Source organism: Scyliorhinus canicula, chromosome 2 (assembly GCF_902713615.1).
Source record: "Scyliorhinus canicula chromosome 2, sScyCan1.1, whole genome shotgun sequence".
In the NCBI taxonomy this organism is placed as follows: domain Eukaryota; kingdom Metazoa; phylum Chordata; class Chondrichthyes; order Carcharhiniformes; family Scyliorhinidae; genus Scyliorhinus; species Scyliorhinus canicula.
Window position 1 is genome coordinate 148,436,891 of NC_052147.1, and position 16,242 is coordinate 148,453,132.

General features: G+C 48.0%; 1 protein-coding gene across 2 annotated transcripts in view; it reads right to left on the reverse strand.

The window, feature by feature from the left end:
• The window catches only part of ube2g2 (ubiquitin-conjugating enzyme E2G 2 (UBC7 homolog, yeast)), an 85,945-nt gene that overhangs the window by 21,693 nt on the left and 48,010 nt on the right, over positions 1-16,242 (reverse strand). For both annotated transcript variants that reach the window (XM_038787591.1, XM_038787592.1), the window contains one exon: positions 15,250-15,295. In XM_038787591.1, coding sequence (XP_038643519.1) covers positions 15,250-15,295 — 46 coding nt within the window. The remainder of the gene's footprint in view (positions 1-15,249; positions 15,296-16,242) is intronic.

Consider the following 16,242-nt stretch of genomic DNA (forward strand, 5'->3'; position numbering starts at 1 on the left):
GGCGTTGTGAGGCAGCAGTGTTAACCACTGTGTCACCATGAAGCATTGAAGTTACATACCTTAATTTCAACAATTCTTTTATTTTTAACCACAGGCAGTCGAGTTTCTTATGCCTCGGGAGGCTGGACAGCTTAAAGATGAGGGATGGAATTGAGGAGGTGAAGTGTCTTTACAGCACTACTTGTGGGCCCGGAGGAGCAGGTGCACTTCCATCAGGTGCTTAAAGCCACATGTAAAACCCCAGCCCCTGTGAATTGTCTGCGCACAGACTAAAGGTGCTCAGCAAAGCGATCACTGTGTCTGCATTTGGTCTCTCCCAAAACACTCATTCCAGGTTCAGCAGCGTTTCACTTGCATCTCTTCCAATCTGGTCTATTGCATTCACTCCTCCCAATGTGGTCTCCTCTATATCGGAGAGACCAAACGCAGACTGGGTGATCGCTTTGCTAAGCATCTTCGGTCCGTGCGCATTCAGGATCCTGACCTTCCTGCTGCTTGCCATTTTAACAAAAGACCCTGCTCCTGTGCCCACATGTCTGTCCTTGGCCTGCTGCGATGTTCTAGTGAAGCTCAACACAAACTGGAGGAACAACATCTCATCTTCCGGTTAGGCACGCTACAGTCTTCCGGTCTCAACACTGAATTCAACATTTTCAGATGATTAGCTCTACTCCACCTCGACCCATTTGTTTTCACCTCATTTCATTTTAACTGTCTTTTACCGTTTCTTTCTTTCTTGTCTTTGTTAATATATATTTAAACTCTCACCTTTCTCCCCTTTGCTTCCCCGTCCCCATCCCTCACATCTACATCTGTCACAGTTTACCCTCTGATGTTAGTTTCTCTGCAGTTTGACCTTTCACATCTTTTGTTCTCTCTGGGGACTGCCATTAACACTCTTTCCCCTTGTTTCAGTGGCCATTAGCACTGTTTCCCTGGGTTTCTGTGGCTATGACTCATCTTTCATTTTCACTCCACAGTATAAATATTTCCCACTTTCTCTGTCTGTTAGCTTTGACAAAGAGTCATCGGACTCAAAACATTACCTCTTTTCTCTCCCTACAGATGCTGCCAGACCTGCTGAGATTTTCCAGCATTTTCTCTTTTGTTTCAGATTCCAGTATCCGCTGTAATTTGCTTTTATGCAAATACTGAAGTGTCAGTGTTGGAGGGATGGATGGAGGCACTGGCTTCGCACCGCACTCACTTGTCCTGAAGGCATTGACTTAATGTCAAAATCGCTTGATGCCAAATGCTTCTCCATTTAGGTCTGACCATGCTTAATTTTTTCCAATGGATTGGGGATCCATCTCTGATGTTGGCTTTCACATTATTTTTATATCTACATTTGGGGTATCTTGTGATGTGAGTTCTCATGCACAGAGTACTGTATGCAGAAACCCTCCATGCAAACTAGGTGACCAACCCAGAATTAATTTTTAAAATAAATTTAGAATACCCAATTACTTTTTTCCAATTAAGGGGCAATTTAGAGTAGCCAATCCACCTACCCTGCACATCTATGGGTTGTGAATGAAATGAAATGAAAATCGCTTATTGTTACAATTAGGCTTCAAATGAAATTACTGTGAAAAGCCCCTAGCCGCCACACTCCGACGCCTGTTCGGGAAGGCTGGTACGGGAATTGAACCCGCACTGCTGGCCTTGTTCTGGTTTACAAGCCAGTGGTTTAGCCCACTGGGCAAAACCAGTCCTCCAGCCCTAAACCAGGGTTGTGGGGGCGGAACCCATGCAGACATGGGGAGAATGTGCAAACTCCACACGGACAGTGACCCAGGGCCAGGATTCAAACCCAGGTCCTCCGCGCTGCAGTCCCAGTACTAACCACTACGCCACATTCCACCCCTAACCCAGCCAAGTTGAGCTTTGCTGAGCAGTCAGATATGAGCCAGATATGCAGCACTTTGCAAGAACCTCGGTGTTGGGGATATTTGTATATCTACTGATGTCGCAAATAGATCTCAGGTGGAATGCTTCTCGTCACCTTATGTGAAACCTGTACGTTGCCCAAGTCTCGCACCCATAAAGAGGTGGTGATGGAAGAACCTGATAGGTTTCGATCTTTGAGCAGAGACAAACTCCATGCTCTTGCCCAATTCTGTGAATGAGCCTGCCAAATGCTGAGCTTACTCCCCCAGTCTCTGGTTGAGTTTGGCATCCAGCATTGCATTACTGGAGAGGATACATCTATGTTAGCAAAATATCCGTACTGAACAGAGGTGTGTTGTTGAGGGGGATTTTGGGGTGCTGGAGTACACGGCCAGGAGTGGGTCAATACAAGATCTCTTGTCTTCTTCAGACTTATCAAGTTAAAATACTCTGACACTAGGGCAAAGTGATTAACCAGCAGCTGAATATCCTTTAGTACATGCTGAGAGAGTAGTCATCTCTGTCCCTTTTGAGGTTAATATATAATTTGCCTTCCCACGAGTCATGTACAAGTACACCCAGATTCCCTATGAATACCAACTTTTCTCACCTTTCATCGTTTAAATATTACCCTGTTGTTCTACTTTTCCTACCAAAGTGGATAACTCCATATTTCTGACACATCATATTGCATCTTCCACATTCTTTCCCTATCACTTAGACCAACTGTGGATATTGAGAGTTAAAGATGGCACTAGGTTAATGGAGGAAGTTCATAATGTTGCTAAAGCAAGTAGCAAACCCAAGGAGTGGGAGGTTAAGCAAGTCATTGGGTTGGCAACCAAGACCACTTTAAAATCAGCACCTGGGTCCTTCCCAGAGATTGGCCCAGTTGAACTTCAGTATTAGCTAAACTCATGGAATGAGGAAACAGCCCTTGACAAGGCTGTAGAAAGGATAATTACCCTTTCAAATCCACCTTAATCCTACTCTTTTATGTTCATATGTACACAGTTGGGAAACATAAGCTCAAACATGCCAAATACATGGGAAATCCCACAAGTTTAATTCACCCTGGGGCGGCATGTGGCGCATTGGATAGCACTGGGACTGCGGCGCTGAGGACCCGGGTTTGAATCCCGGCCCTGGATCACTGTCCGTGTGGAGATTGCGCATTCGCCCTATGTCTGCGGTCGGTTTTACCCCCACAACCCAAAGTTGTGCAGGTTAGGTGGATTGGCCATGCAAAATTGCCCCTTAATTGGAAAAGAATTAAATAAATAATTGGGTACTCTAAATTTATTAAAATAAAAGTTTAATTCACCCTGTGTGCACTTCTTTGGCTCAACGTTAGCAAATATTTCCCTACCTTTCGACGAGAAAGGGATGAGACGTGAAAAATATTTTAAATGCGGACGAAATACAGCAAGCAGACTTACTGTAAATCAGCCATGAAGAGTGGCCAACAATGGGGTTGACTTAGGAAGTCTGGAGGTGTGCAGTAACAAAAATCAGGATTCCTGGTTTAGTCAGATCCTGTTAATATAAAACTACTCCTCCCAGTTGTCGGTCCACCCACTTGCAATAAAACTACCAGGCTGGTCTGATGGGCGACATGTTAATCAGCTCCATTTCATGACAAAAAGCCAACGAGCTGAAACATTAACTCTTGTTTTTCTTTTCACAGACGCTGCTGAACATTCCCAGAATTTTCTGTCTTTATTCCACCTCCAGGACTGGAAATTTGGCTTTGGGTCAAGCACACGGCTACTTTTGAGTTCATCGTACATAATCTTTTTCATTTTTTAAAACGCGTCTTTGTCTTATTTCTTGATCGCACTTTCCATCTAATGTAACAATTTCCTAGGTTACAAAATTTGTCTACCTATGAGAACTTTTCATTCTTCACTATTATCTTATGATTTTCATTTTGGACACTATGAGACATTTCCTGATAGCATATAAACTATAAAGATAGTGGTCAGAAGTGTCTGGTCATTCACACCAGCGGGATTCTCTGGTCTCGCTGGCAGTGCACCCCTTCCCGCGGGTCTCCAAGGAGCGTGGGGTGGCTTCAGTGGGAACCCCCATTGGCAGCAGCAGAAGCAGAGAATCCCAATGGCAGCAAACGGCGAGGAACGTGCGGCTGGGAGACTGGACAATCCTGCCCAGCATTTTTCATTGTTCCATCTTCTACAAAACCTCACCGACAGCTGAAATTTCAGGCTTTATATTGCTCATGGTCCTATTCATCAGCACCGAAAGGATCTTCGTAATGTAACTCATCAGGAATTCACATTTAGGTGCGCTTGACTTTAAAATAAATAAATTGGCTTCCGGTTGCGGCTATGCGGAGCTAAGCCGCACTTTCGGCAGCTCCCGCTTTAGAAGGACTTGTGGGCTCTTTTAAGGGCCCCAAACGGCGCTGATTCGACGATTACCGGTGGATAAAGGGGTCTGGAGCAAAACCCCCCGGGATTTATGGTTCGGACTCGAAGTGGGGTGAGGAGAAAAACGGCAGCAGCTCCTCTGGAAAAGCAGGGGAAGGTGGACAAAATGTCGGCCGGTGGAGCCCCTGAGGAGTGGAGGCAGTGGGCTGAGGAGCAGCAGGCGGCCCTCCTGCGCTATTTCACGGAGCTGAAAGGGGAGTTGTTGGAATCCCTGAAGGTGACGACGAGTACGCTGCTGGAGACCCAGACAACCCAGGGTGCAGCGATACTCGAGTTGCAGCAGCAGGCCTCTGAGCGCGAGGAGGTGGTTTTGGCCCTCGTGGGGAAGGTGGAGATACACGAGGCACTTCATAAAAAGTGGCAAGATCGGTTTGAGGAGATGGAGCTTCGGTCACGAAGGAAGAACCTGCGGATCCTGGGCGTCGAGGAGGGGCTGGAGGGGTCGGACCTGCCGGCCTATGTGGCCGTGATGTTGAACTCGCTGGTGGGGGCAGGATCCTTCCATCTGCCCCTGGAGCTGGAGGGGGCCCATAGAGTGCTGGCCAGGCGGCTTAAGGCGAATGAACCCCCGCGGGCGGTGCTGGTGCAGTTCCATCGGTTCAGCGACCGGGAGTGTGTTCTCCGATGGGCCAAGAAGGTGAGGAGCAGTAAGTGGGAGAATTCGGTAGTGCGTATCTACCAGGACTGGAGTGCAGAGGTGGCCAAGCGGAGAGCCGGGTTTAACCGGACGAAGGCTGTGATCCATGGAAAGCAGGTGAAGTTCGGCATGTTGCCGCCTGCGCGCCTGTGGGTCACCTACAAGGACTGGCATCACTACTTTGAGCCCCTGGAGGAAGCGTGGGCCTTTGTGCAGGGTGAAAAGCTGGACTTGAACTAGAGATTGGGGTCTGTGGGAGTTTTTCTATTCTATTCATGTATCATTGTAGCGGGTTATTCTGTTTGTTTTTGTTTTTTCTCTCGCTTTCGGACGATGTGGGTTATGGTTTCGTGTTCTAAGGGGGGTACTGGGGCTTGTGGTTGATCTGTGTCTTTGTTTGTATGGAGTTGGTGGTTGGGTTGGGACTGCGGTTTGGGAGCTGCGTTGGTGGGGTGGGGCAGTGTGAAAGTGTGGGCTTTTCTCTGGTTTCCCGCGCTGCGGGACGTGGGGGTGGAGCTGGTGGCGAGGGGCGTGACTATTAGACCGGGTTTCCCGCGCTGAAGCGGTGCCCAGGAGCTGATGCAGGGGAGGAGGGGGGACCTCATATCGGGAGGGGTCGGAGTTAGAGCGGGAGCTGCCGGGGTCAGCAGAAGTCAGCTGGCTCACGGGAGTACTGTGGAGGGAGAGTCGCGGCTAGGAGGGGTCCTAGCCTGGGGGGTGGGGATGCCGGGTTGCTGATGGATTGGCCAGGGAGGAGTTCGGGGGGGTCGGGGTGAGGTTCTATTGCCGTGGGAAACGGGCCGAATGGGTGATGGCCAGGGGCAAGCAGTCGATGGGTTATGGCTAGTCGACGGGGGAGGGGGGCGGGGTGCCCCCTGATCCGGCTGATTACGTGGAACGTGAGGGGGTTGAATGGGCCGTTTAAGCGGGCCCGGTGTTTTCGGATCTGAAGGGGCTGAAGGCGGACGTGGCCATGCTCCAGCAGACCCACCTGAAGGTGGCGGACCAGGTCCGTCTGAGGAAGGGGTGGGTGTGGCAGGTTTTCTACTCAGGGCTCGACTCGAAGAACCGGGGGGTGGCGATCCTGGTGGGGAAGAGGGTGGCGTTTGAGGCGTCTGAGGTTGTGGCTGATAGTGGCGGCAGATATGTGATGGTGAGCGGTAAGCTGCAGAGGGAGAGGGTGGTGTTGGTTAATGTGTATGCCCCAAATTGGGATGATGCTGGTTTCATGAGGCGTATGTTGGGCCGCATTCCTGGCCTGGAGGTTGGGGGCTTGATCATGGGGGGGGGGGGGGGGGGGGACTTCAATACGGTGCTGGATCCCCTACTGGATCTTTCTAGTTCAAGGACAGGCAGGAGGCCAGCGGCGGTCAAGGTATTGAGAGGGTTTATGGACCAGATGGGAGGAGTGGATCCCTGGAGGTTCGGGAGGCCGAGGGCTCGGGAGTACTCCTTTTTCTCCCATGTGCACAGGGATTATTCCCGCATTGATTTCTTTGTTCTGAGCAGGGGACTGGTCCCGAGGGTGGAGGAGGCCGAATATTCGGCTATCGCAATTTCGGACCATGCTCCGCATTGGGTGGATCTGGAGATGGGGGAGGCGCGGGACCAGCGCCCGCTATGGCGTCTGGACGTGGGGTTGTTGGCTGATGAGGTGGTGTGTAGGAGGATTCGGGGATGTATCGCGAAGTACCTCGAGGTCAATGATACTGGGGAGGTCCAGGTGGGGATGGTGTGGGAGGCTCTGAAGGCAGTGATTAGGGGGGAGCTGATCTCCATCCGAGCCCATATGGAGAGGGGGGAGAGGAGGGAGAGGGAGAGACTGGTGGAGGAGCTGTTGAGTGTGGATAGGAGGTATGCGGAGGCCCCGGAGGAGGGATTGCTGGGGGAACGGCGTAGCTTGCAGGCCAAGTTTGATTTATTGACCACCAAAAAGGCGGAGACACAGTGGAGGAAGGCGCAGGGAGCGGTCTATGAGTATGGAGAGAAGGCGAGCAGGATGCTGGCGCATCAGCCGCACAAGCAGGACGCGGCTAGGGAGATTGGTGGAGTGAAGGATAGAGATGGGAATGTGGTGCGGCAGGGGGCAGAGGTCAATGAGGTCTTTAGGGACTTCTATAGGGAAGTGTACCGGTCGGAGCCGCCGGCGGTGGGAGGGGGAACGGAGAATTTTTTGGACAGGCACCGATTTCCAAGGGTGCAGGAGGAGCAGGTGGAGGGACTGGGGGCGCCGATCGAGTTGGAGGAGCTGGTCAGTGGGATTGGCCACATGCAGTCGGGGAAGGCGCCAGGACCGGATGGGTTCCCGGTTGAATTTTATAAGAAATATGCGGACCTGCTGGGCCCCCTATTGGTCAGGACCTTTAACGAGGCATGGGAGGGGGGTGTTCTGCCCACGACGATGTCTCGGGCACTAATCTCCCTGATCCTGAAGCGTGATAAGGACCCCTTGCAGTGCGGTTCATACAGGCCGATTTCACTGCTGAATGTAGACGCCAAGTTGCTGGCGAAGATCTTGGCCACTCGAATAGAGGACTGTGTGCCGGGGATGATACATGAAGATCAGACGGGTTTTGTGAAGGGGAGGCAGCTGAACATTAATGTGCGAAGGCTGCTAAATGTGATAATGATGCCGGCGGCAGAAGGAGAGGCGGAGATTGTTGTGGCATTGGATGCGGAGAAGGCCTTTGATAGGGTTGAGTGGGGGTACTTGTGGGAGGTGTTAGAGAGGTTCGGGTTTGGGGTGGGGTTTATTAAATGGGTGAGGTTGCTGTACGAGGCACCGATCGCGAGTGTCGCGACAAATGGGAGGAGGTCCGAGTACTTCAGGCTCCACCGTGGGACGAGGCAGGGGTGCCCCCTGTCCCCCTTGCTTTTTGCGCTGGCAATAGAGCCTCTTGCCATGGCTCTCAGGGAGTCGAGGAGGTGGAGGGGTTTGGTGCGAGGGGGGGAGGAGCACCGAGTGTCGCTGTATGCGGACGACTTGCTGTTGTCTGTAGCAGACCCGGTGAGGGGAATGCTGGAGGTGATGGAGATTCTTGCTGAGTTTGGGAGTTTCTCGGGATATAAATTGAACCTGGGCAAGAGTGAGCTGTTTGTCGTGCACCCGGGAGATCAGGAGGAGGGGATTGGTAGGCTCCCACTAAAGAGGGCAGTGAGGAGTTTTAGGTACCTGGGGGTTCAGGTGGCTAGGCGCTGGGGGACTCTGCACAAGCTCAATTTTACTAGGTTGGTGGAGTAGATGGAGGAGGAATTTAAACGGTGGGACATGCTGCCGTTGTCGTTGGCGGGTTGAGTACAGTCCGTTAAAATGACGGTGCTCCCGAGGTTTTTGTTTTTGTTTCAGTGCCTCCCCATTTTCGTTCCGAGGGCCTTTTTTTTTAAGGAGGGTGAACAACAGCATTCTGGGATTTGTTTGGGTGCATGGACTCCGAGGGTAAGGAAGGTCTTTTTGGAGCGGGGCAGGGATAGAGGGGGGCTGGCGCTGCCCAACCTCTCTGGGTACTATTGGGCGGCTAATGTCTTGATGGTACGCAAGTGGGTAATGGAGGGGGAGGGGGCAGCATGGAAAAGGATGGAGATGGCGTCCTGCGGAGGCACGAGCCTGAAGGCACTGGTAACGGCTCCGTTGCCGCTCCCTCCAACGAGGTACACCACGAGCCCGGTGGTGGCGGCCACCCTCAAAATTTGGGGGCAGTGGAGGCGACACAGGGGGGGAAGTGGGGGGCTCGGTGGAGGCCCAGCTGCGGGGAAACCACCGGTTTGTCCCAGGGAACATGGATGGCGGGTTCCTTGGGTGGCACAGGGCGGGCATTAGGAAGTTGGGAGACCTGTTTATTGACGGGAGGTTCGTGAGCCTTGGTGAACTGGAGGAGAAGTTTGAGGTCACCCCGGGGAATATGTTCAGGTACCTTCAGGTCAAGGCGTTTGCTAGACGACAGGTGGAGGGGTTCCCTTGGCTGCCCCCGCGGAGGGTAAGGGATAGGGTGCTTTCGGGGGTGTGGGTCGGGGATGGGAAGGTGTCTGACATCTATCAGGTAATGCAGGAGGTGGGGGAGGCGTCGGTAGAGGAGCTGAAGGCTAAGTGGGAGGTGGAGCTGGGGGAGCAGATTGAGAAGGGGACATGGGTGGACGCCCTGGAGAGGGTGAACTCCTCCTCTTCATGTGCGAGGCTTAGTCTCATCCAGTTCAAGGTGCAGCACCGGGCCCACATGTCCGGATCTAGGATGAGTAGATCCTTTAGGGGCGAAGACAGGTGCGTCAGGTGTTCGGGAAGTCCAGCGAACTATGCCCATATGTTCTGGGCATGCCTGGCACTGGAGGAGTTCTGGAAGGGGGTGGCGGGGACGGTGTCGAGGGTGGTGGGATCCAGGGTCAAGCCAGGTTGGGGACTCGCGATATTTGGGGTTGGGGTGGAGCCGGGAGTGCAGGAGGCGAAAGAGGCCGATGTCTTGGCCTTTGCGTCCCTAGTAGCCCGGCGGAGGATCTTGCTGCAGTGGAAAGGTGCGAGACCTCCGAGTGTGGAGACCTGGATTAATTTTTTTTTTTTTTTAAATAAATTTAGAGTACCCAATTATTTTTTCCAATTAAGGGGCAATTTAGCGTTGGCCAATCCACCTATCCTGCACATCTTTTGGGTTGTGGGGGTGAAACCCACGCAGACACGGGGAGAATGTGCAAACTCCTCACGGACAGTGACCCAGGGCCGGGATTCGAACCCGGGTCCTCAGCGCCGTAGGCAGCAATGCTAACCACTGTGCCACCGTGCTGCCCCGAGACCTGGATTAATGACATGGCGGGATTCATTAAGTTGGAAAGGGTCAAGTTCGCCCTGAGGGGGTCGATACAAGTGTTCTTTAGGAGGTGGCAGCCTTTCCTCGACTTTCTGGCTCAACGATAAGGTACTAGGTCAGCAGCAACCCGGGGGGGAGGGGGGGGGGGGGGGGGGGGTTTAGGGGGATAGTGTTTAAGTTAATTTGCTTATTGTTAATTTATTCTGTAATTATTATTGGGGTTGGGGGGGGGTTTGTTATATGCGTTGTTACGGGTGCCGGGGGGTTTATTATTATTATTATTATTGTATTCTTTTGTTGATATATATTTTTCAAAAAATTTCAATAAAAATTATTTAAAAATAAATAAATAAAATAAATTTAGAGTAACCAATTCATTTTTCCAATTAAGGGGCAATTTAGCGCGGCCAATCCACCTAGCCTGCACATCTTTGGGTTGTGGGGGTGAAACCCACACAAACACGGGGAGATTGTGCAAACTCCACACGGACAGTGACCCAGAGCCAGGATTGAAACTGGGACCGTGGCACTGTGAGGCTGCAGTGCTACCCCCTGTGCCACCGTGCTGCCCTTGCTCTTGATGTTTTAGGGAATGCAATATTGGTTTACTCAAATCTTCTGGGATGTCTCCAATGTCATAAACGTCTGTTATAAGAACATAAGAACTAGGAGCAGAAGTAGACCGTCCGACCCTTCGAGCCTGCTCCGCCATTCTATAAGATCATGGCTGATCTTTTCGTGGTCTCAGAACCACTTACCCGCATTCTCGCCATATCCCGTAATTCCTTTATTTTTCAAAAAAACATCTACCCTACCTTTAAATATATTCAATGAAGTAGCGTCTACTACTCCTTTTGGTAGGGAATTCCATACTTTAACCACCCTTTGAGTGAAGAAGTTCCTCCTTGATTCAGTCCTAAATCTGCTCCCCCTAATCTTGAGGCTATGCCCTCTTGTCCTACTTTCACCTACTAGTGGAAACATCCTTTCTACTTCTATCTTATCCATTCCCTTCAAAATTTTATATGTTTCTATTAGATCCCCCCTCAACCTTCTGAATTCCAGTGAATATAATCCCAATCTACTCAGCCTCTCCTCATGCGATAACCCCCTCAACTCCGGAATCAGCCTAGTGAACCTCCTCTGCACCCCCTCTAGTGCTAGCACATCCTTTCTCAAGTGTGGAGACCAAAACTGCACACAGTACTCCAGGTGTGGCCTCACCAGCACCTTGTACAACTGCAACATTACCTCTCTACTTTTAAACTCAATCCCCTTCGCAATGAAGGACAAAATTCCATTTGCCTTCCTAATTACTTGTTGCACCTGCAGACCAACCTTCTGTGACTCATGCACAAGTACACCCAGGTCCCTCTGCATAGCAGCATGCTGCAGCTTTTTACCATTTAAGTAACATTCCGTTCTATTGTTACTCCTACCAAAATGCATGACTTCACACTTATCCTTTGGAGAAGCTAAACTGAGGTCCCGTCTATCCTATAAGGTGCCTATTAAGACATCCCATGGTATTTTTCTGGAGAGCTAGCGAGGTTTTACTTAGTGCACTGCCCAATATTTATACCTCTGCCAAAAAAAAAGATTATCGGAGGTCATTATCACATTGCAGTTTTTGGAGCCTTGCCTTGTGTTAATTGTCTGAGTATTTCTTACATTACAAAGAGTAATTACAAAGTACTTCATTGGCTGTAATGCACTTTGGGATGTGCTGATCCAAAGGATGGTCTTTCGTTCTTTTTCTGTGACTCAAGTCCTGCCCTGATAATGAAAAACCTCTTAAGAATCCTCTCCGAAATGAACTTGGGCAACTTCAATCTACTTGCTACAGGGAGTGATTTCACAGTAGTCAGAACTCTCCAAGCTCACCCATGTTAAGTGTCCTCGTGGACTTTCCCACATGTTGCTCTGCTACATAATTTCAAAATCCTAACTACAATGTTCAAAATTGTAATTCAAAATGACATGCAGTTTTGATGGAGCAGATGCGGAGGAACTGATTCCATTGGCAGCAGGGTCAGAACCAGAAGAGACAGATATGGGGTAACAGCAAAAGAACCAGTCAACAGATGGTTTTGTTTTTCCAATTATGATGATCTATAATGCACTACTTGCAAAGATGATGGAAGCAGAGTCCATAGTAAGTTTCAAAGGGGAGCGGGATATAAAGCAAAATTTGAAGGTCTATGGGAAAGAGCAAGGGAGCGGGCTTCATTGCATAACTCCTTTGAAGAGATTACACTGGCACGAAAGGCCAAATGGCCTCCTTCTGTGCTATACTCCTTTACGACAACTTAACATTTTTACAACAGACCCACTTAGCCATTATCTCTAGAAACACACACACACACATATATATATATATATATATATATATAACACACACAACTTAATAAGTATGACTATCTAAATTTTGGAAGGGATCACTGAATGCCTTCTAGCAATGTCATAAAATGACATATGAACAGGCATAAATCCAAGTTATGAAGGCATAGTACTGGAACAATACCTGCCAACTCACCAGTCCCTGCACGCTCCCATATGATTAACTCCATTATTCGACATTCAGAAGTCCCCACCCGAATAAAGGCTCATATCCAAGGATAATTCTCTTCAATTACTCAGCAGCTGAAACTCAAATCTGCTAAATGCAGTCCTACTCACTGCCAAATTTTACTCCGAAACCACACTACATTTCAAAATCTAGTCACCTTCTCATCAGAACTGTCTTGTGTCTTGAAAAGCCACTTCACTGATTAAGAAATAGGTTTCATTACAGCATGTGGTAGATTATCTGGCCAGCTCTGCCAATTTTTGCATCACACTGTATGGACTTGTTTGTTGAAACTGCTACATTGAGTTTACACGCTGTAGGTTTGTTTCAGATTTTAAAAACACTAACTGTACACAAAAATTTCTTCCTGTAACTTTTCTGCAGCATTATTGAGCCCAATTAATCTTCAAACACCTTTGTATACTTCTCGTTTAATCCACTAACTGATTAACTGCTCCCTAGTTGAGTTTGATTTGTTCCAACCATGCTCCACCAAATAAAGCAGGAGAGCTTCCACAGATAATGTGAAGAGGGAGCTTCACTGTTTGCCCATTTATTTCTACTTTTATCATAATGTATCTTTTTGATGGTACGACCTCTTCTGTGTATGCCCTTAGGATAATATTTATTTGACGGTTTTAAAGTCAGATGCTTCAACTCCTGGTTATAAATTCTCAGCCATCAATAATACAGCTGTAGCCGTATTCACTTCCATTTTGACTTGGTGGCCATCAAGTTGTGGGAATGCCCATAAACATTGCTGATCACCCTGCACCAACAAGACACCCAGCTTCAGCACCTGAAGTTGTTCAGGTACAATGTCTCCTGAGTGGTCTTAACTTTGTCTACTAGCTTAGACATGTCTAGTCTGCTTAGATGGGTTTCTTTTCTTGCACAGCCTTGGTGTTGATGACGTTTGCCAAGCCCAGCATGCTTTGGCAAAATGGCCCTTCTTGTCACAGTTCTTGAACTTATTTTCACTACTCCAATATTCCCCTGCTAAATGTCCATCTATGTACATCAGTGACATGGTTGTACCCTTGCAGCCTTGTTTCGGTCTCCATTGCACTTTGTGAAGCTTCTTTTGTTGCTAGCTTCATTGACTTGGCAACTTCCACAACAGCTAAGAAAGTTAAATTGCTTAAAGTAAGCAGCTTCGACCGAATAGCTTCACTGCAGTCCACATCCCAGCCTATCACAAAGAGTATCATCCAGTATTGCACCAAGCTCACTAACCTTCTTAAAGTCACTATGCATGCTCACTAACCTTCTTCCTGACCACAGCGATAGAACAGAAACCTTTCTGTAATTAACCACGGTCTAGGTGGGAACTGCCCTTCATTCGCTGTAGGTATTTTCTCCCGATTTTGCTGGAAGAACTAAGTTTTGTAGCCGCATAGAAGTTTTACACCCTACAGAACTGGGAAACGTTGAAACCTTCAGATAAAGTTGGAATTTCGCCTCATATGAGTTCCAAGTCTCACAGTTTTCATCCAAGGCTCCGTTTTTCACACAATTCCAGATACCAGTTGCTCGGGTCCAGACTTCAACCAACATCCTCCCTTCCGATTCTTTTGGATGTTCGGAAAGGTGATCCCCTTATTCACAAAGCAACTCAGAAATTTTCGCTAGCAGGGATGTATTCACTGACACAGAACAATTTCCAGCACTCTTTTTTTATTACACAGATATTTCTCTGCTCAGCAACTTTCAATAATTTTTATTCATATGGTGCCTTGAACCTCAAAGCCCCCTAGAATTGTTCACAAAAGCATCCAAGGAGGGAGGGGAGAGAATTACACAACTTAGGACCTAGGCAGCTGAAGGTGCAGCCATCGATGGTGGAGCGATTACATTCAGGGATGTTCAGGAGGCCAGTATTTGAGCACTGCAGAGATCAATTGTGTGGCTGAAGGAGATTACAGATATAGGAAGGAGCGAAGATTTGAAAACAAGGATGTGAATTTTAAAATCAAGATGTTGCTTAACTGGGATGCAACGTAGGTCAACAAGTGCAGGGGTGGTCGGTGAGCAGAAGTTGGCGCAAGTAAAGACTTGGGCAACAGAGTTTTGGATGACCTGAAGTTTATGGAGGTCATCTGGAGGAAAGCAGGAGGCTGGCCAGGAGTGCAATGGAGTAGTCAAGTCCAGAGCTAACAAAAGCATGGATGAGGGCTTTAGCAGCAAATTAGTTGAGACAGAGTCAGGTAGTGTTACAACATCAAGCAGCCTTGAAACAAAACTTGCTTTTCTGAAAGAGACCCAATGGAAAGATTCCTACTTTGAAAGAAAGGATTTAAAATCACCCTTTAAACACTAGAGACAGGTATTCTGTATTCAAATGGGCTAAACCATAACAAGTGTTTTTCCCAGTTTTGTGAGAGCTGAAATCCGGAAGGTGTTCATTCCAGATTTGTGCTTAATCATGCCTCATACATGCACTACATTTGAAATTGGTTTACTATGGTTTGTGTTACTATCACCTAGTAGACCATTCTATATACAGAATAGAAATAACGCATCGATTTGTTTACCAGATGCGTGTGTTCATGAGCACTACAAAGCGACAGATTGTTCCGTAGGGTACTAATTTTATGCGGTTGCAAATACGACAGGATTGCAACATTCCCTAGATTATGCTAATTTTCCTCTCTGAACAGACACAACCCAACATCAAGTTTTGCTCCTTCATTGTCAGATGCCCAACAAGGATGGTTTGATATGCATGGCTGTGGTTGCTAGTCCCAACAGATTACAACGGGAATCATTCAAGATCTTTATGGTTCACTAGCTTGTTGCTCTGACACTGTAAAAAAACACCAATAGCAATATATTGAACAAACAAGTTACATTAAACAAAGGAGGGTTACAGGGATGGGGCTGATAAATATTATAACCTTTCCGTCTTACATGATTAAAGCCTCCCATTCAAAGAAGTTCTCCTCATTGATCGGACCTGTGAATAGCAGAAAACAGAATCACTTGGACACAAACCTAAAATTGGCTGTAAGAGCATCACTGTCCAGCTGCAATGGGTGGATAAATTAATTTGGAACCTCATTTTGAAACAAGTTATTCTCCTGTATAGAGGCAACACAGCAACAGAGCCACTGACAAGGTTTTTAGTATCTGGCATTTCTAATAATGTTTAATTTAAATTGATTTAACCTATTATTTTGCAAAAACAAATGAACCTGATTATCTACCTTTATTTTTTTCCTTAAATTTAGAGTACCCAATTATTTTTTTCCAATTAAGGGGCAATTTAGCGTGGCCAATCCACCTAACCTGCACATCTTTGGGTTGTGGGGGAGAATGTGCAAACTCCACACGGACAGTGATCCAGGGCCAAGATTCGAACCTGGGTCCTCAGCGCCGCAGTCCCAGTGCTAACCACTGCACTACATGCAGCCCCTGATTATCTACCTTTGTTAAAAATCTTCTCATTAACTTTTTTTCCAGTTACACACTCATTCCATTCCTTTGCGAATCCTCTTGAAGATTAATGGTGATCTAATTGAGGTGCTCAAGATGATTAAAAGATTTGAGAGTGAGAGAAGCTATTTCCTCTGAGATTTATAATAATCTTCATTGTCACAAGTAGCCTTACATTAACACTGCAATGAAGTTAGTGAAAATCCCCTGGTCACAACATTCCGGCGCCTGTTTGGGTACACGGAGGGAGAATTCAGAATGTCCAAATTACCTAACAGTCTTTCGGGATTGGGGGAGGAAACCGGAGCACCCAGAGGAAATCCACAAAGACACGGGGAGAATGTGCAGACTCCGCACAGACAGTGACCCAAGCCGGAAATCAAACCTGGAACCCTGCCGCTGTGAAGCAATAATGCTAACACAAAGATTGTAGCACAATTGAGGTTTCAGTCGGGAAACATTTTGGGA